Here is a 20,878-nt window from a genome sequence, read left to right as displayed (position 1 = left end):
GGGGCCAGGAAAGGCTCTCTCTTTCTGGCATGACTCGGACAGGAGAGGATCGGGTTGAATTTCCTGGTGTTCATCTGTCTAGGTTGTAAGTTATTTCTCCCTGAATAAACATCTATTCGGCCTATTTGTTTATCCTGATCCTTATTTACCGCAATAAAGGGGCTCAGGAAAGATTCTGTATTTGACTTATAGTACCTCTGTGAAAATCTTGAAACACAGCATTGCCCCAATTGCTAGGCTTTCTGAGAAGATGTGAAAGTGTCTCACTTCCAGAAGCAAATGTCCGCCTTCCTTTAACATACACCATAGTCTGCTTATTTGGGGGCATGTGTAGTCACTGCTAACTGAAGAAAAGTTCCCTACCAGGTCTCTCCTGTGTGGTCACAAAAGTGAATGCCTTCAAAGCACCAGATGCCTGGGACAGACATGGAGGAAGCAAGGTATAGATAAGAGAGCCGTATGGGCATTGGAAACAGATGGCCTTGGGTCTGAATCCATCCTCTGGCACTCACCAAGTAATTTCACCTCTGCAGCTTTCTCATCTATAATTCAGAAATAAAATCTACCGGGAAGGTTGTTTTGAATATGAAACAGAAGAAGCTAAGCCTCAGGGAGCTCAAGGTGTCCATGCCAAATTTCAGTAGGTGACATCACTACTGTGATGAATTTGTAACATGGGTGTGAGTGGCAAGAACTAAAATGAATCACCATGCAGAGAAGGCAGGCAGGGATGGGGATGGGGGGGACATAGGTATATAGGGAAGGCTTTAGAGCATTCCTTCTCTTGCCGACAATTTGGCCACACTAACGCACAAAGTTCTTCCTGACTGTGAGAGGCTGTTGTGAGAACAGTTCTGGTCATTTCATCTGTGTGACTTTCTCTGCAGTTTGTTTACATTTTGTCCCCTTTGTGTGGAGATTGTTTAGTTGAGCGTGGGACTTCTCCCTGGGCATTGTATTCGGAAAGGAACTCAGATTCCTTGGTAGGCTCCACTCCAATGTAGCTTTTTCCCCCTACTCTGTGGCTTTTTATTATTTCAGACTTGGTCTCTTAGATCCCTGTTTTCTTAAGGTCACCCTCACACCAAAGGCCTGTGACTGACTGTCTGTCTGCATGAACGTCTCTAAGCCAGTCAATCTTTGCCAAGTACTAGCAAAGGCGTCAAGTTGCATGCTCCGCTTCAGGCTTCCTATGGTACATGAGCTTGTTATATATTCAGTGTGCATTTATCAAAGCCATGTAACTGCCTGGACCCTAACAACAAGTACAGTTTAACAGTGCTATGGATTGAACACTGTTCTAAACACATTATAATATTAATGTTTGATAATATCCCCATGACATAAGCACTGCCATTATCCCCATTTTATAAATGAGGAGACTGGGGCACAGAGAGTTTAACCTGGCTCAAAAATCACAAGGGTTCGAGGAAGCCAGGGTTTTGTTTGATTGATTGATTGGTTGGTTGATTAGGAAATTCACAGGTTATATATTAAGTCCATAAGACTTTGAAGGTCAACTACTTCGTTTATAAATGAGATTGCCAAGCGCTATACTGGAAGGTGACGTGCATAATATCGCTTAGATGAGGAAACTACGAACACAGTTAATTTGTTCACTTTAGGGCAACAAGAAAAGGCAGGTGAGAGTGAAAGTTGTAAGCAAAGGTGTTTCTCCTGGATGAAAAGTGATGAGCTCAGTTTGGGTTGTCAACGTTAATGTGACAGTTGAGATACAGACTCAGGACCACATTCATCCCCCGCAGCTTACTATTCACTCACCAGCACCCCTACTCTGATTACTTTGGTCTAAGACACAGATTTTATCCCTTCTCACAACTCCTTCTCCTTATACCTCATCTGCTCCTATCCATCCATTAGTTCTGTACTGAGATGCCTATAGGGGCCTAACACACCCCTAGAACCCAGGTTAGGAGGCCTCATTGTAACTCTTTCCTCATCACAGCCTTGCTCATCATATATGTACCCTGCTGCTCCCATGAGGCTCCAGAAGGGTAGAACCACATTTGTCTTGAAAGACAGCACTGGCAGGTAGCTGCAGCCAGCCCTTGCAATCAGGCTGGTGTTTACTCTCCCAAGTCCAGCACTCACCAGCTAGTGAAGACAACTGATTACAAGAATGATGAGCTCCATGTATTAAAGGGGTCTTAGTAGCCCTCATTATGCATTTAGATGGAAACATTTGTAACATTTCCAGAGGAATGTCAAGCAGGGAAGTCTGAAATAGTCTCCAATATACAATATACTCTAAAATAATTGTAGGAAAAAACATAAATGTGGTCTGAGGCTGGGAGTACTTCAGTAGAGTGTTTACATGACATGCACAAAATTCTGGGTTCAACCCCCCCAGCACTACATGAACCAGGCATGGTAGTATATGCTTGTAATCTCAATACTTGGAAGATGGAGCACAAGTCCAAAGGTACATACTTCTCTGTACACCTATTAAGTTGGAGGCCAGCCTGGGTTACATAAGAACTTTTCTCAAAAAGAAGAATGAATTTAATGCATTGATTTCAACTTTTTTCCTGTTTATATTTTTTTAATAATCTTAATGTGTTCATCCCTTATCTAGACACAGATGGCTCCTGTCTATCAGCTTTACCATCATGATCAGGCGTTTCTTTTCTATTGTAAAGTTAGTTCTCAAGTGAAACTAGGAGAAGAAAAACTTCCATTTCTTCTTCTGTTTCATTCCAAAACACCTTTGGCTCTAAGACCCCTATCAACTTTATCTGTAACTCACTACCCCAAAATGAAATCTCCACCGAGGTTTGAGTAAACTGCTGTTGATTGTTTTAGAGTCCATTGATTTAAAAAAAAAAAAAAAAAAAAAAAAGTTGAATTGTTGGGATGTGCAAGCCAATTTAAGCCGTGTTTGGCACAGCTTAAATTGGATTTTCCACTTCCTCCGCATTGTATGAGTCATCAGCAAAGAGGAATATATTGCTGCTTGTGTCCCTGTCATGCTGGGTTCCTGCATGCTGTGTTCCTGGACAGGCATGTGAATTCCCATGATGGGGTGTGTGTGTGTGTGTGTGTGTGTGTGTGTGTGTGTGTTCTGGTATGGGTTCACAGGTGTGGGCTAATGTGAAGACCAGAAGACAACTTCTGGAACTGTTCCTTAGGAGTGTCATCTGCTCTTTTCATTGAGACACAGTCTTTGGTTCACCTGGAGCTTAACCATTAGGCTAGGCTGGCTGACTAGCCATCCTCGGGGTTCCTACAGGCTCTGACTCCCCAGCTCTAGGATTACAAGCATTACTTTTTTTCCCTACAAGACTTCCAGTGATCCAATTCAAGTCCTTGTAGTTGCAGGAAATCAGTACTTTTTTCTAAAAAGCCATCACCCTAGCCTTCCCAAGATGTTTTACTATGGAACTAATAGTAGCTGTAGCATAAAGACATAGCTTTGAAAATCTTCCTGATACCATAGTCCATATCACTCTCTGTAATGTATTTCCCCCACTGAATGACCAACAGGAAAGGCAGACCAAGTCACCAGTGTCAGATGTTCTTGTTGTCCAAATACAGGAGAAAATGTGTCACCTCTTTGCCTACTTTGTGTGTACCTCCACAACTAGTATACACCCTAAAATTCTGAGTAGGAAAACTAATCCCCTAGAGCTGGGTGTGGTGGTTCTTGCTTCTAATCTCAGCATTTTGGAGGCAGAAGCAGGAAGATTATCAAGAGTTTGTAGCCAGTCAGGACTACAGAGCAGGACATTGACTCAAAACAAACAAAACACCAAAAAAGAAAAAAAAATACATAAAACAAACAAAAAAAAACTCACTAAATTACTACTCTAGTATACTATAATAGTGATTGAACCTTTACTGTGTACCAGGTAGGATTACTAACCTCTAAGAGCCTCATTTGATTTTTCAGAAAAAATTGAAAATAATCTTTATCCTCCCTAAGTTTCAAATAGGGAAAATCTATGATTCCAATTAAGAGTAACTTGTCGTGAACCAGGGTTCCTATGCTCAGACCAGTGGCTACCTTCCACTCTCTAGCCTCCATTCTTTGCTCTGGTTTCTGCCTGGGACTTTAAGGAGAGACCTTGTACTATATATATATATATATATATATACATATATATATATATATATATATATATTTCTTACTCAAAGTTTAACATAACTGTGTAGGGTAGGTATTGTTATACCCATTTCACAGATAATGACAAATAAGACCAACAGAAGTCAACTAGCTTTTTTTGAGCCATACAGCTGGTGAATGGTAGAGAAAGAATTCAAATTTGGGGGGTATAAGTGTAAAAGCTACGCCATCTTATTGTTTGTTGTTCACCATCTAAACCTGCCTTGCCTCATTTAACTAAATTTAAAATATCCTTTGCTTCTATGACTCAAGTTCTTTGTCTGGGAAGCTCATTAGTGATAGTTTTTTTAACCCCAAACACTCTTTTCAGTATGCTCTAGGTATTACCATTTATATTTCATCAAGGGTGACCTAAGATAGCCCCAATAGGAAATGTTGACACTTCATACTCTAAACAAATGGGGCACAAATCTCAGATGGTCTTCTTTGGGAATGTGGAAACTCAGCAAAATGACACAACACTTTACACAAATCAAACCCAAATGACATGTGAAAAATAACAGAGCTGACCATCGGCCATGATAGCTTTGGCACACCCCATATCCCTTTGTTCAACCTCTGTTCCCTCAGTGGAGAGCTGTGTTCCTGGGAATGTCTGCCCTGTGCTTTTCCCACTTGCCCCGATGTTATGTAAAGGTGATCAGTATAGTTTTGCTTAGAAAGTCCTTTGTTTGTGAGGAATAGAGATGTGTATCACTTTTGACCTTAAATTGAGCTTGCCACCTCCAAATATTTTACTTACTGCAAATTCAAAGAAATGACTGTTGGTGGATGTCAGAGAGGGGCTGATTCTACACTCTCACTACTCAAGGTACAGTCAGTGGTACAGCAACTTGTCTCTGGGCCCTTGGATACGAACACAGAATCCCAGGGCTTGCTCAGCAAAATTCTGAGCCAATGTCTCCACTTAAAAAGAGCCACGAGTGGCTTGTAAATACCTTCTAGGATGGATAAAGTCCTGTTTGAGCCAGCAAAGTTGCACAGCAAGTAAAAGCACTTACTGTCAATCAGGCCACCTGAGTTTGATCCCTGAATGCCAGATAAATGTAGAGAGAGAGCAGCAACTTCACAAAGTTGTCCTCTGACCTTAACACCCATGCTGTGGTCACACACACACACACACACACACACACACACACACACACACACACACACAGTCAAAGCTAAAAGAAAACTATAAAAACAATATCCCTGCAGACTCCTACATAAAACTGTGCTACCCAATTCATCTACATCAGCTTTATCATTGAAATTTAGATCCGTGGGGAGTATGAAACATGGATCAGTGGTTAAGAGCATTTTTTCTAGCTCTTAGGACCTGAGTTCAGTTACCTGCACCTATATGGCGGCTCCCAACTGTCTCTAACTTTAGTTCCAATACTCTAACACTCTCTTCTAGCTTCTGTGGGCATCAGGAACACCCATGGTGCACAGACATACATGTGGGCAAAACATGCACATAAAAATTAAAACCTTCAAAAGAATAAAAAATTAAACCCTTTGAAGTGCTCACAATATCATCATTTTATGAAATGGCCACTCTTGAGCCCTATGCTTAGGCAACAAAAACTTTAAAGGGATGTCTTTATTTGTGGTGTCAGCCATTTAAAAGAAGTTGGCTGATGGATGAGGGGCCAGATCACACCTGCAAGATAAAGGTAAGGTCATCACAGCATGAAATCTGTGCCTCCTTTACTGAACACAGCATAAAATCCGTCAGATAAATCAAATCCATCAGACATCTATCTACCTGCCTGTCCAGGTCCAGGGGCCTCAGAGCACATCACTGAGTAATGTTTACACATCATCTATTCCAAATGCCATTGAACTAAGACTTCAGTTTTGGTAGAATGGCCCCATGTTACACACCACATGGAGTAAGATACAGGGGCAGAATCTGTTTTTGTTGTTATTGTTGCTGTTTTGCTTTTTGTTTTGTTTCGTTTACAGGAGGCTCTCAAAATTCATCTTCCATATTCTAGTATTTTCTAAATGGAGCCTGGGAACGCAACCACTAAAAGTAAAGCATGTTCTCCTTCCCAGAATGGCAGCTCACAAAGAGGGTCACAGCTCCCCATTGTTTAAAAATCATGCTCTTTGCAGTGTAAGTTTGTAGCTGTCTTAGCTCTGACTCTAAACTCAGCTGTTTGACTTCTCTAGGGCAATAAAATGAGGCATAAGTAATAACATACATATCCTGGCTTAGAGTTCAAGAAGTCTCAAGTTTGCATCTGTTCTCATCTTCCTCTCTTCCTCCTCCATCTCCTTGAGAACATACCTATGTTAGCCTGTTACAGACAATAGACATAATGAACTGAGCCAAGTTCCTCCAGCCAAGGTCAGTCCAATATAGCTATAGCCAACAAACACTACATATTTTTCAAACAATAAATATGTACAGCTGTGTGCCTATTTGTGGCTATGATATATAATATCATTGCTTTAAAAATAAGAAAAAAACATCATTGATACAAAACAAAAATGTAATTGGTTTACTGGTGGACATTTCCCATTGAATCTGTCAATTTTAATTAAATTATTAATTCCTGAGGATTTTTTTTTAGATTATTTATGTATGGGTGTTTGCACACTTGTCCGTGTGTCTGGTGCCTGGGTGCCCTAGGAAGTCATAAAAGCACATTGGACCCCCTGGAACTGGAGTTCTGAACGGTTGTGAGACAGTATGTGGATGTTAGGAATTGAACCCGTGTCCTCTGGGAGAAAACAAGTGCTCTTAAACTCTGAGCTCTCTCTCCAGCTATGAGATTTGTTTTATTTTGAATATGTGTATGGATGTATGTCTGAATGTGGGGATGTGCACATGTGAGCAGGTGTCCTCAGAGGCCAGAGGAGTGTGTCAGTTTTCTAGAGCTTGAGTTTCCAGCACTGTGGTCCTCCTGATGTGGGTCTTGGAATCCACACACAGCTCCTCTATACAAGAAAAGTGAATGCTCTAGACTCCTGAGCCATCTCTCCAGCTACCATTTTATAATTTTTTTATTCTTTAAAATATTGGCTGCACATTGAACCTCTTAGAAGAGAAAGTAGGAGGTACCCTTGAACAAATTGGTATAGGAGACCTCTTCTTGAACATAACTCCAGGGGCACAGACACTGAAAGAAACAATTAATAAATGGGACCTCTTCAAACTTAGAAGCTTCTGTAAGGCAAAGGACACACTCGACAAGACCAAATGGCAGCCCACAGACTGGGAAAAGATTTTCACCAACCCTATATCCGACAAAGGGCTGATCTCCAAAATACACAAAGAACTCAAGAAACTAGTCAACAAAACACCAAATAACCCTATTAAAAATGGGGTACAGAACTGAAGAAAGAATTCTCAATGGAGGAAATCAAAAAGGCTGAAAGACACTTAAGAAAATGCTCCACATCCTTAGCTATCAGGGAAATGCAAATCAAAACAACTTTGAGATACCATCTTACCCCTGCCAGAATGGCTAACATTAGAAACACCAGTGATGACTTATGTTGGAGAGGATGTGGAGAAAGTGGAACACTCCTCCACTGCTGGTGGGAGTGCAAACTCATACAGCCATTTTGGAGATCAGTATGGCGGTTCCTCAGTAAAATGGGAATTAGTTTACCACAGAACCCGGCAATCCCCCTCTTAGGCATATACCCAAAGGATTCACATCCATGCAACAAAGACATCTGTTCAACTATGTTCATAGCAGCACTATTTGTAATAGCAAGAACCTGGAAGCAACCTAGATGCCCCTCAATTGAAGAATGGTTAATGAAGATGTGGTACATCTACACAATGGAATACTACTCTGCAGAAAAAAATAATGGTATCTTGAAATTCGCAGGCAAGTGGATGGCACTTGAAGAAACCATCCTGAATGAGGTAACCCAGTCAGAAAAAGAGGAACACAGTATGTACTCACTCATATATGGATTTTAGACCTAGATCAAATGATCACCAGCCTATAATTCACATCACCAGATGAACTAGGATACAAGGTGTATTCTAAGAGATTCATATAAAGTCCCTCACAGAACTGGGAAGGGACAAGTCCCCCAGAGCTCAGGTGAAGTGGGGGAGGACAGCGAATGGAGAGAGAAGTAGGATGAAATGAGGGGGAGGAAAGGAAAACCTGTGCGACCAGGAAGATTGAGCCTGGTTAGGAATAGAAGATAGGAAAGAGAGACAGAGACAGAGAGAGAGAACATAAAAGAGGGAGCCAATATTGGTTTGAAGATAAAATTGAACACAAAGAAAGGTCAAGAGAACTACAAGACTGCTCCCAACTAACAATCTCAGCTTCCGTGGAAAGGCTATCATAAATGCTCTTCCCGGAGAGTGAGATCAACAACTAACTTCTCCATGGAGCCCTCAACTAATGCCTGTTGAAAATAGGAGCAAACACTGAGTCGAACTAGAACCCAGAAGCAGATGGAGAGGACAAGACCATGCGGCAGAAGCACATAGAGACAGCTTACCTGAACAAGGAGGAGCTAACAGCCACTAGACTGATAGCTGGGAAGCCAGCATGGGACTGACTCAGGCCCCCTGAATATGGGTCTCAGCCAGAAGGACTGAGCAGTCTAAGGGACCTCAGACAGTGGAGCCAGGATGTATCCCTGGTGCACAAAAGGACTTTGCGAACACATCCCCCATGGAGGGATAACTGCCTTAATCTAGAGACAGGAGAGAAGCCCTAGTCCCTACTTCACAGGACCTGTCAGATCTACATGACCCCAACTGGATGGCATTCCCCTACACATGGAATTGGGGTGGGGGGATGGGAGGGGAAGGTGTTTAGAGTGCATGTGAGAGGGCAGTGAAGGTAAAAGGGATGTAAGGAGGGAGGGAGGGAGGGAGAGGGAACTGGGATCGACATGTAAAACAATAAATTAAATTAAAAAAATGCTTTGACTCCAAAATTTAAGTTGAAGGACAAGTTACTGGGGAAAAGGATTTCTATTTTTGTTTCCACAGAAAATGAAAAGATGTGGATTCCTTCCAGACTAATGTGGTTTGATCATGCCATACCGCCTGAAACAGAGTACAAGCTAATCCTACATTCAAAACAGCTGGACAAAACAGCCCTACAGACTACAGCCAGGATATCTGAATCTTCTTTGAATCCCCCCAAGACAGGGCCCCTTAACAGCAGGAAGTAGTTTGGAAAGAACGATGCCCAAATTCCCAAATATTGTGTATATATGTTTGTTTTCATTTAATTGGACTTTGTTATATAAAATTAAATAAAATAAAAAAAATTTAATTTCAAAAAAAAATATTGGCTGCTTGTAGGGGCAATTACCAATATACCAAAGAAAATATCAAATAAATACATGAGCAATGTTAAAATAGGCAATAGTTTTGGCAGGGATATTTTCATATTATATACAAGCAATATAGTTATATGTTCATAATAACATGAGGCAATTAGAATGTATAACATGTTTCATTTTGAATTATGAAATAGACATGCTGTATATTATTAGCCTAGCTGGCCCTGATCTAGGGAGGGTATTAGACTGGGTTATACTTTCTATCTCTAATGTGCTAGGTAGCAGAGATAAACAATGTTGAAGAACATAGTGTCCTTGGTCTCTCCACTCAAGCACTTAGTGCAACCTCAAAGAGAATAGCTGTTAAAATATGTGTGTCCCCAGTGGATCCAACTTGTCCATCATTCAGAGGCATGTTACCTTGTTGACGCATCTTCATAGTCCGTATCCTTATTGCCTGTCCCCGAACTCGACCTTCACAGAAATAAGCACCATTAATCATACTGGCCTTTTCTCTCTTCCAAACAACTTTTTTGGCCCATTCTCTGGTCACATCTTGAGTCACTTCCAGTGGATCATGGTGCTGGTTCATTAAGGCTTCAAAGTCCCTTCCTATGATGATGGGTTCATGGGGGTGCCATCCAGAGGCAATGCAGGTGAGGGATGTTTCAGCATCAGATACAAGAGGTAGGGAATTGATCAAGATCAGGTCCATGGCTCCTTCTGCTATTCCTAAAAAGATAGAGAATGATGACACACATGAACATGACTCCACAGGTCAAGCTCCTCTTGCTTAAAGCTTCATTTAAAACTAGTCACATGAACAGTCAGTTTTAAATGCTCTGATGTTAAAATTTGCCCATATTCCACTGGACACAATCAAAACTCTTTACCAAGGAATCAAGTATGTATGTATGTATGTATACACCCATGTACCTCACTAATATATTGCTTGAGACATAGTTAGGCATTCAATAAATGTTTGCTCAATTGAGATAAGTAATGAAAATAGTAAATATTATCATAATTAGCTTTTAATTAATGAATCAATGCCATTATACTTACTGCATACTAAAGGTATACATCAACTACATACAATTATGCTATTCATTAGAGAAACCTCAGAGGGGGCACCAAAATATGCCAATGTCACAATAAGGGATGAAAAGAGAGACTTCCTCTTGGAGTAGTTAAGATCAAGAGCAAGACCAAACCCACTTCTTATGTCTTCAATCTGAGTGTAACTTGTGGTCTGTGGCCTGTCTATGTTACCTGCCTGATGTCCATTTCTGATTTGTATCTGTCCTGGCTGCCTGTTACCTGTTGTAACAAAGGGCTATGCTCAGTATTTATTGGACAGCACTGAAAACAAGGTATGGGAAAGGAATGAGGGATACTTTTCAACAGAAAAACAAGGGGACAAGTTACTTTAGTAGCCCAGAACAGCATCTAACACCACACACAGATGTAATCATCCTATACCCACACGTTGCTTCCAACTGTTACAGGATATTTGTTGATTAAGTTATTTTCAACCTGGTGGCTGCTTTCAGCAAATGATTACCACAACATACATACATGCATACATACATACATACATACATACATACATACATTATTCAAAGTCAGAAGCACTGGGCAGTGACATAGTTTTAAGATGAAAGCTGGGTATTAGCTTGGCTGTAAAAGCTGATTGCATGGGAAGTGCAAGGCAGAGTAGGATTTCATTACAGTATTTTCTTAAAGGGAAGTTAAACAGGTTAGAAGGCAGAGTACAGAGTAGGTCAGCTGATTGAATACACAGTCTATAGGGATCTCAAGGTATATTATGAACTGGATTGCAAAGTCTGACAAGCATTTAGTCTCTTCAAAGGCAGGAGAGATTGTCATAAAAAGACATTACTACAGTTCTGCATGAAATTCCTAAAGAAAATGCAGAGGCGATGATTAAGTGACTCTTGTTTCCCTCTGAGCCTCATTTACCTCATCTTTACAATGGTGCTGGAAAGACCTACGCCTCGTAGATATTAAATACCATAAAGTACTTACAAGCACTATCAGTCATATATGCAGCACCTAATGACCATATTCTGTTTCCTGGATGCCTAATACCAAACCTCACCCCTTCTCCAAATATAAAAGCAAAACACTGCCTGGCCTTTGACACTTGTTCACGAAAACATCATTTATATTTAAAAATGAAAACAGAACTGGGGGAAATAACTCAGTAGTGAAGTGCTCATCTGCCATACCTGAGGCCCTGGGTTCAATCCCAAGCACAGGGACCAGGGTGTAGATAGGCAGATAGATAGACTGACAGGTATAAAACAAAATAAAATCTTCTTGTTTTGTTTTGCTTTCACTGATTTCTTTACCCATCCACATGCCCTATATCTACCTCCCTCTCTCCCTGTCCCTCATCCAGTTTCTCTCTTCTTTTGACTCTTGGCTTACAAGGGGGCAAAATCAAAGGCCATCACTTTCACAGAATGTCATAGGAAGGGGGGGGAGGTTAAGTATCTGAGACTGACTGGAGTTAATTTACCAGATCTTTCTTGAGCACTTAGCACAGTTGCCAATGTTTGTTGTGTGCTGTGGTGTTGTAAGCATGGTCTTACTGAGAGTTACATCTTTATCTGATTAATTGGGAAGAAGACTGTCAAACTAATGTAAATGGACTCATGGGTAGTAGGATTTTATATATGAGAATGAGAGGGGGTGGATGGAGTATAGTTTTCCAAGCTTGATCTTGAAGTATGCCTCTTACTTCTAACCTCAACTGTAAGAGCTCAGGAAAATGTGAAGTTGGGTATAATGACTTAGCTTCATTTTGTTGCCATGCTATAACACTCAGACCAAAAGGAATGTAGAACAAGTGTATTTAGTTTACACTTCCATGCCAAGGTTGGTCATTAAGGGAAGTCAGGGTAGAAACTGAAGCAAGAACTCTAAGCAGACCTTTGGAGGAATGCTGCTTGCTCTCTGCCTCACCCCTGCTTGTGCTTAGCTAGCTTTCTTATATGGCTGGGGTCTCAGAAGTGGTGCTGCCCACAGTATGCTGGACCTTCTTACATTAATTAATAAGGCAATCCTCCACAGACACAGCCAGACAATTCCTCAACTGAAATTTCTCTTCTCAGATGACTCTAGACTGCATCAAGTTGACAACCAATGCCAACCCAGAGAAATCATAAAATTGTTGCAGATAGGATAAGACAGAAAAATCTCGAAGTGAAATTATACCCTCCAAAAATAACTTCACTCACATTTCCCCTTCCAGAAACAAACCCAGCTAAGCCCCTGCCCAAGCTTCACCAGATGTCCCGATGCCCTCTTCCCTGGCATGTTCCACAGGTTTTCCTCAGGAAGGAAACACACTCATTCTTCCAACTGAAGATCCATCCAGCCCCTTTTCTAGGTCCAGTCAACTGACTTGCCAAAACCATGAGATCTGGTCTCAACTCAACCTTAGCACTGGGCATCTTACAACTTTAGGAAGTAGCAGACAACACAGTAGGTTTGAAAATACCAACTAGTAATGAATCAGGTTTCTTTATTATCCAGCCCCTTTCAGCTACTTCTCCTTCATTTCAATGATGAAAAAATAAAATTGTACACTTGAGAGTCTGAATTTGGTCACATGTTGCCACCTTTTTTCAATACACCAGTTATATCAGCCTTCCTCCATTGGTGAGATCTGCTGTCAATTCTAACAGAAACCATTTACAAGAGACAGACCATTTATGGCAGAAATGGGATTGTATATATGGGCTTTAGGTAACAAAATACCTAGCAGGTTCTTAGAATATATATTTAAAACCATGTCTTTGGTTTCTTAAAATAGAATCTACATCCGTATGTTTCTCAATGATACATGAAACTGAACTCGGTGGTGACCTAGCAAGGGAGTACTGGGTGGTCAGGGAGGAATGTTCACAGAAAATCTTTCACCATCTACTTAGGGGTACAAAATCCCAATTTAATATAAAATGTAATTGTAAATGTAAGTGCAAAAAAAGCACACATCACATTGCCCTTCCCTTAAAATAAGTGGATCAAGAGCCACAGTGGGCTCTTCCGCAGGAGCCTAACACTTGCTGCTGCTGCTGCTGCCATGCCTTTAGTAATCTTTGAGAAGCTTCAGCAAAGTTTGCTGGCATTAACATCCACACTAATAAGTGGAGGGAAATAGCCTTTCTCCTCACTTCCATTAAGGATGAAGAATGAACACATTCCCATGAAGTAGTGAAGAAAGCAGGTACTGAGTTCACCAAGAGGGCCAGAGAACTTACTCACTGTTTAACAGTATAACTAGGAGTTGAGAATCAGGCAAGGACATCCTGGATGTGAGACTATTTTCATGCAGGAATTGTGCCAGCCCCTTTTCTTCTGGGGGCATTCCCACTTCTCTCCCCTGCTTGCCAGCCAAATGAGGTCCTTGTCTGTCTAATGGAGGGAAAGACATGTAGTCCCCATCTTCAATGACAGAAATTTCCATAGAGAATAAATAATATAGGTTAGTTATAATTATGGCCAGACAACTGTTGGCAATCTTATTTTTTTCCAAGGATGAAGCTGAGCATCCATACAGTTAGATTTTGTTAGACATTTGACACATGGATGCACTGACTTGCAAACTTTATCCTGGGAGGTGTCAGAGGTAGAATGAGTGTGGCACTATCAAGCTGAAGACTTTTTAAAACTGGAAGCTTGGAGTTGTCTGACAGAAACCATACATTTTACAACAACAAAAAGGAGAGTGGTCTGTATTCATACAAAAGGTAATGCCAGTCAGTCCACAAGTTCTCACTCTCTCTCACTCGGGGTAATATAAGTGACCTAATATATACTGAAAATGGGGATTTAGAGCATTTACAAATCTGAGTAGTACTAAAAGAAACTAGAATGATAGAGAAAAGACATTGAAGAGAGGCAATCAAAAAGTAGAAGACATAAGGCAAAGAGAATAGAGATGCCCCAAGTTGAGACACCTGGGCCTGACAATAAGGATTTTTCCTACCTAGCTTTACTCAAAGACGCTTTTTTGGTTTGAGTATGAACTGCCCTCCGCAGCCTCTTGTGTAGACTTTTTGAACCTCCACTTACCATGCTATTTTGGGAGGTGCTAGAGAAGGCCAAACTTTGTTGGAGGAAGTCAGTCACTGGGAACAAACTTCAGAAGGTTACCTAGTCTCCAGCTCCTCCCCCTCTTTGGCTTCCTGTGGTTAAAGTGTGAGTAACCTCTGCCACTGGCTCCCATCATGTGATATACCAATTCACCACAATTCAAAATCAATACAGTCATGAATCACAGACTGAGACCTCTAAAGTCATGAGTCAGTTGAAACCCATCCTCCTCTAAGTAGTTTGCTCACTGATTTGGTCACAACGTTGATAAGACTGACTAACATAGAGGCAAATTATCTAACTGAACCTTCTTTTTAATTACCAGGAAATGTGTCTGGTATGGCATGACTCTGACTCAGGCCATGTTTTCTTTCTGGCCCTACCTAAGTAGACTTCCAAATCCCCTATTCTATGCTGCCCCGAAAGGTATATGTCATCACCCACAAAAGGATACCTCTGTTCTCCATAACAGCAATAAACAAAACTCCTAATCTCTGCAATGCCCAGTTCTTTAAGCTCCTAATAAAGAAATAAAGAGAGCAATTTGATGGATTGGCTTCAACACACACAAAAAGAATGACTAAGAATTGCCCACTGAAAACAGGAGCAAAGCAAGGAAATGTCTGCCATGAAAGCAATTCAGAATCATGACATCTGAAACTGACAAAAGAAGAAATCTAAACCACTCAAAGGTTTGCTATTATGCTGCTCAGGAAAGAAAGTTAACATTTGAAATATACACTGCATACAAAACACTGTTATGGTCTTTATGAGCACTGTCTATTTGAAGTCTCACAATGTTGAAGAAAAGAATCTATAGGTTAAAATTTTAAAATCCCAAACAATACATGGTAGTTCACAGCCTATAATCTTAGAACTAAGGAAGATAGAAGTGAAGGGTCATGAGTTAGCAGCCAGCCAAGGCCACATAGAAAGGACTCTATCTCAAACAGAACGAAAACTCACAGATGCTCAATACACCCAAGATCACATGGTTTAAATATGAGATTTGAACTCCTATCTCATTGACATTACATCTACTATGATTTACCATTGTCTATTGCAATTACCATAAAGAAAGCTTTCTCCATCATTCTACTTCTAACAGTCAATACAAAGTGTGAGATATAATTGATAAAGAACACATGTTAATAAATGAACAGTTTAAAAATGAACAAGACTAGATGCTGGGGAGATGGGTCTGTCAGTAAAGTGTGTGATGCCCAAGCCCGGCACACTAGTATTCACTTGTAATCCCAGAGTTGGGAAGGTAGAGACAGGTGGTTTCTTGGGTCTCAGTGACCAGCCAGCCAAGTCTAATTGGTGAGCTTCAGACCAACAAAAGACCCTGTTTCCAAAAATCAAGATGCTTAATATCTGAGAAATTGCACTCAAGGTTGTTTTTTGGCCTTCACATACATACCCACAAGCATGTGTACCCACTAACACATATGTACACAAACATGTACATATATACACAAAAACGGGATTGTAATAAATATATTAAGTGAACATGTATGTACTGAGAGTTTGGTGCTACATTCTGTGGTAAAGAGAAGAATAAAATATAGTCTCTGCCTTCAATAGACTTACAGTTTGTCCATTCAAAGGCATGAATATAGTCAAAACCATGAAGGAAATCACTGGCAGATTTAACTATGGAAAAGGCCAAAAACAATTAAAGAATGTTACATTATATAAATAAAGTTTACATCATTACATATAACACTTAAGGATAATGTCTATATCATAGTAAGAAATTATATAAATCAGCAAGGCAATGGCTACCTTTGGCTAATGAACCAGGAGTGGGCAGAAACAGTGTGCGTGCTCACTTACTGCTTACACACTTGATACTCCATTTCTTTTATAATTTTAAGTTTAAAAAATATAAAAATAGAAAAGAACACAGAGATAATCAAACGAAGGTTCTAATTTGCCACTGATTTGTCTATGCCCTTCCTCGGAGACTGAAGAAATGGAGGAAAAGGACTCTGCTCACCTTTGCTGGCCCAGTGCCCAAGCACTGTGTCTGCAGACTAGAGGTATGTTTAGGATGATCGGGTGAACTGTAAGGACTTCAGCACAACCAAAAGTAATTCACCTAAATCCAGGGACTTGTTTTGTGATTTGCTAGTTGCCTCACACAAGCAACTACTCATGAGACAGTGATGATGTTGTCATATCATCATTTCAAAATGGGAAAATGGCTTTTAAGTAATTGATTCTTGTATGAAGGGGTTATTTTTATTAGCAGGGCAAAAAGTTATACATATGGCCATATGAAATCACAGTTTCTGTTGCCCCACACACACACACACTGATGAAGATACTTGTTTTGCTAAGAAGTGTAAGGGCTAAGGGACCTAGAAAAGAGAACTAATAATGCTTTGTAGCCTGCTGTGTGCCTGTGCTACCGGACACTTCAAACACTCATGGACAGGAAGCAGGCCCAGGCCAGTGGAGAGCTAAGGAGGATTGTGTGTTCTTTCTGAAGCCCTTTGATTCTTGCCCTCTTCTGTGGGGTTGACCTTAATAGGAAGCCAATTCTCTGCACACCAAAAGCAGCTTGATACATACCTTGGCAGGACAGAACAAGACACTACTGAGGAATCACCTTAGATGTTGCCATAGATATCTGCACTGAAGTAACCCAAAGCCCAGTGTATGTGTGGGCTTCGTAGCCCTCCCTGATGTTTCTTTTAAATTTTAAAAATGACATTCCTTTATTTGTAATATGTATGTACGTGTACATGTATGCATATGCATGCACACACATGCATGCATACATATATGCCATGGCATATGAATTTTTTGGAGTTGGTTCTGTCCTTCTACATGGATACCTTGGTGATCAAACTCAGGTTGTTATACTTGATGGCGAGTGTCTTTACCTACTGAGCTATTGGGACAAGAATTACAGATTTTGTTGTTTCAAAAGTTCAGGAACCAAAGTATTTAGCATTCCCTAAGAAAAGGTTATATGCTACCAGGGACTTTCACGTAAAAGATCTCCTGGGTCCTCATAATGTTCTTATTACAAAGACATGCTTGACTAGCATTTTAATGTCAGTTTGATTTTTAAATCCCACAAAAATTGTTGGCAGGCATCCCTTAATAACTATTCATGAACTTTTAAAGATGGAGGGAAAATGGACTGACAAGTCTCTTGAGGGAAAGCAATCTAGAAAAAAAAATGAAAATCAGAGAGCTTGCCTCGTTATGTGTTCCAATTGGTACTCTAACATGGGCTATTTCCACTTTAAGGCAAAATCAGCATACCAGTTTATTCACTATCAATGTGTGAGATAGGCTCTCACCATGTTGCCTGGGCTGGATGTGGAACCTGTACCTAAGCCTCCTCCAACGTCAGTATCCCAGGAGTCTGGGTTGTATAAGAAACAGCCTGAGCAGGAGAAATTAAGCCAGTAAGCAGCATCCTCCATGACTTCTGCTGAATTAATTAGTGTAAGCCAAATAAGCTTGTTCCTCCACATTTGCTTTTGGTCCTGGTGTTTATCACAGCAATGGAAAGCAAACTAGGACAGTATTCCATGTTTGATCTCTAGATTTTGAGTTGTGCAAAATAATGGAACATAAATCCCTTTTAACCATTGTGTAAATGTGCCACATCTTCTTTATCCATTCTTCAGTTGAGGGGCATCTAGGTTGCTTCCAGGTTCTTGCTATTACAAATAGTGCTGCTATGAATGTAGTTGAACAGATGTCTTTGTTACATGGATGTGGATCATTTGGGTATATGCCTAAGAGCAGAGTTGCCAGGTCCTGTCGTGGACTGATTCCCATTTTCCTGAGGAACCTCCATACTGATCTCCAAACTGGCTATACGAGTTTGCACTCCTACCAGCAGTGGAGGAGTGTTCCACTTTCTCCACATCCTCTCCAGCATAAGCTGTCGTTGGTGTTTCTTATTTTAGCCTTTCTGGCAGGAGTAAGATAGTATCTCAGAGTTGTTTTGATTTGCATTTCCCTGATGACTAAGGATGTTGAGTACTTTCTTAAGTGTCTTTCAGCCATTTTGGATTCCTCTACTGAGAATTCTCTATTGAGAGGGAGTTAGGAGAAAGAGAAGGAGGAGAGGAGAACATGTGGGACCAGGAAGATTGAGTCGGGGGATGAATAGAAAAGAGTGAAAAAAAGAGATACCATAATAGAGGGAGCCATTATAGATTTGGAGAGAAAACTGACTCGAGAAATGTTCAGAGACCTACAAGGATGACCTCAACTAACAATCTGAGCAACAGTGGAAAGGCTACTTTATATGCCCTTCCACAAAACCTTCCACCTGCAGTGTTCTGGAGCCAGAGCCTAGCAGAATCCTCATCAAAGTGAGCAGAGAGACTTCATCCAGCAACTGATGGGAGCAGATGCAGAGTCCTACAGCCAAACATTAAGAGTTCAGAGAGTCCTGTAGAAGGTGGGGAGGAAGGATAGGAGAAACCAGAGGGGTCAAGGACACCATGAGAACATGCTGCTAGGGCCATAGCATCAATTGATCCGGACTCTTGGGGGCTTGCAGAAATCAGGAAGCCTATAGGGTTTCCCAGCTTGGGTAGAGCAGGCATCCTTTTACTCATCTCTCATACTATAAACTATCTTTTTAAAATATATTGGGACATTTTTTTTTTACATCTTTATGTTTCTGGCTTGAGAGTTCACCTTTGAGTCTCCAAGCACAGTGTTCAAGCACTATCTACCTTCCTAGCACAAGAAGGCTGTGACACATTAATGTTTTCTCAGCTTCAAAATATTACTTGCTGTAAACAGTTGGAGCCAAGTATTGATCTACTAATGAAAACATTGTGACCAGAGTTTTGCAGGATGCTAGTCCTGTACTCAGAACATGGCTACCATGAACAATAACTCACTGAATGTCCAGGTACAACTCACGCTACAATAGCAACCTTTTCTATAGCAAGGTGTATGCCTTGTTCATTATTATATCTGCAAAGAATCTGACCTATATGGTGTTGGAAGAGAATCTGAGTTGTCCTGTAATCTACACTCATGCATGAATTCTAAGGAAGCAAATAAAGGCAGGCTTAAAGGGAAAAAAATTCAAAAATAGAAGGGGGTGGGGACCCTGATGAGAGGGAATGACATGGAATAGAATAATGTGTACAGCAATCTCCTTTATCCATGGTGGAAGTCTGAAATCACAGAATGTAGGAAATCCCACGCATGCTGTTTTCCCTATACATAATGAACACGCTCATTTAACGCCTTTATGAACTAAGCACTTGTCTCATAACATTTGTCATATGACATACAACAGTTAATAGGACCTCTTGTTCTCAATTCCACAAACTCTCACTATACACATTAGCAACTTCAGATTAAATATATTGTATTTCTTTCCCTAGTTATAAGTTGGCATCTTATACTGTTTTGCCTGTGAATTCTCCTTAGCCCATCCACATTGACACCATTACTATTTTATCACCTTTCAACCATTATTTTAAAATACTGGTTATTTGAGTATAAGCACTGTCTCGCCACAATGGTTAATCTGGCTTCCAAGATAGTGACTAAGTGACTAAGGGGCAGATGATGTATACAACATGGATACACTGGACAAAGGTCTTTGTGAGGTGGAGCAGCTGAATGGGAAGAGATTTTGAATCACAATGGTGAGCAACTGAAACCTTGTGATTATTTCTGGAGTCTCCTATGAAATATTTTTGGCCTGAGGTTAACAGATAACAACAACAACAAAAAAAAATGTGGAAAACAAAACCATAGCTAAGGGGAGAGAACTGGATACAGATTCTTAAAGACAGAAGCTTTGAGGAAAATTTAGACTCATTGCACAGAGAGATGGGAAATAATGGCAGCTAATGGTTTTAAATACTTGTCATTAACCTGAATTTTGCTAGGCATTGGTCATGCTTCATATCACAACTTGTGTGGATAGGTAACATCATTATCCTTATTCCACACAAGGTAGCATGACCTGTCCAAGGTCACATGCAGGTGACCAGGGTTCTGCCCAGTTATCTGTGTTCTTAATCACCTTCCATAGAGGTGAACGTGGGCTAAGTGAGGGGCATACACTTTGGAGTTTTGTCAGAATGTAATCTACTGGAGACTTCGGGAATGCCCAATAGAAGCTAGTCCAAGTCACTGGCTCTCCCTAGGGAGAGCCATCCCTGGGAAAACAATGATGCAGTCAGAGGGGATCCTTCCCAGGCTGGCAACAGCCCTGCCTTTTGTTTGATTACAGAAGCAGCTGGAAGGACTCACATATTACTCATGTTGGAATTAGGCTAGAGTCGCTCACGGTCAGGCTGTGTCAGGCCTGTTAGGTTACTCCCAGCCTCT

At 40.7% G+C, this 20,878-nt stretch overlaps 1 protein-coding gene across 2 annotated transcripts in view; it reads right to left on the bottom strand.

Annotated features, from left to right (window-relative positions):
* Tek (TEK receptor tyrosine kinase) overlaps positions 1 to 20,878 on the bottom strand; it is a 90,173-nt gene that overhangs the window by 54,854 nt on the left and 14,441 nt on the right. For both annotated transcript variants that reach the window (XM_051188184.1, XM_051188183.1), the window contains exon 2: positions 9,830 to 10,141. In XM_051188184.1, coding sequence (XP_051044141.1) covers positions 9,830 to 10,141 — 312 coding nt within the window. The remainder of the gene's footprint in view (positions 1 to 9,829; positions 10,142 to 20,878) is intronic.

Source organism: Phodopus roborovskii, unplaced genomic scaffold, assembly GCF_943737965.1.
Source record: "Phodopus roborovskii unplaced genomic scaffold, PHOROB, whole genome shotgun sequence".
Lineage (NCBI taxonomy): Eukaryota > Metazoa > Chordata > Mammalia > Rodentia > Cricetidae > Phodopus > Phodopus roborovskii.
This window is presented reverse-complemented; position numbering and strand designations above follow the sequence as displayed.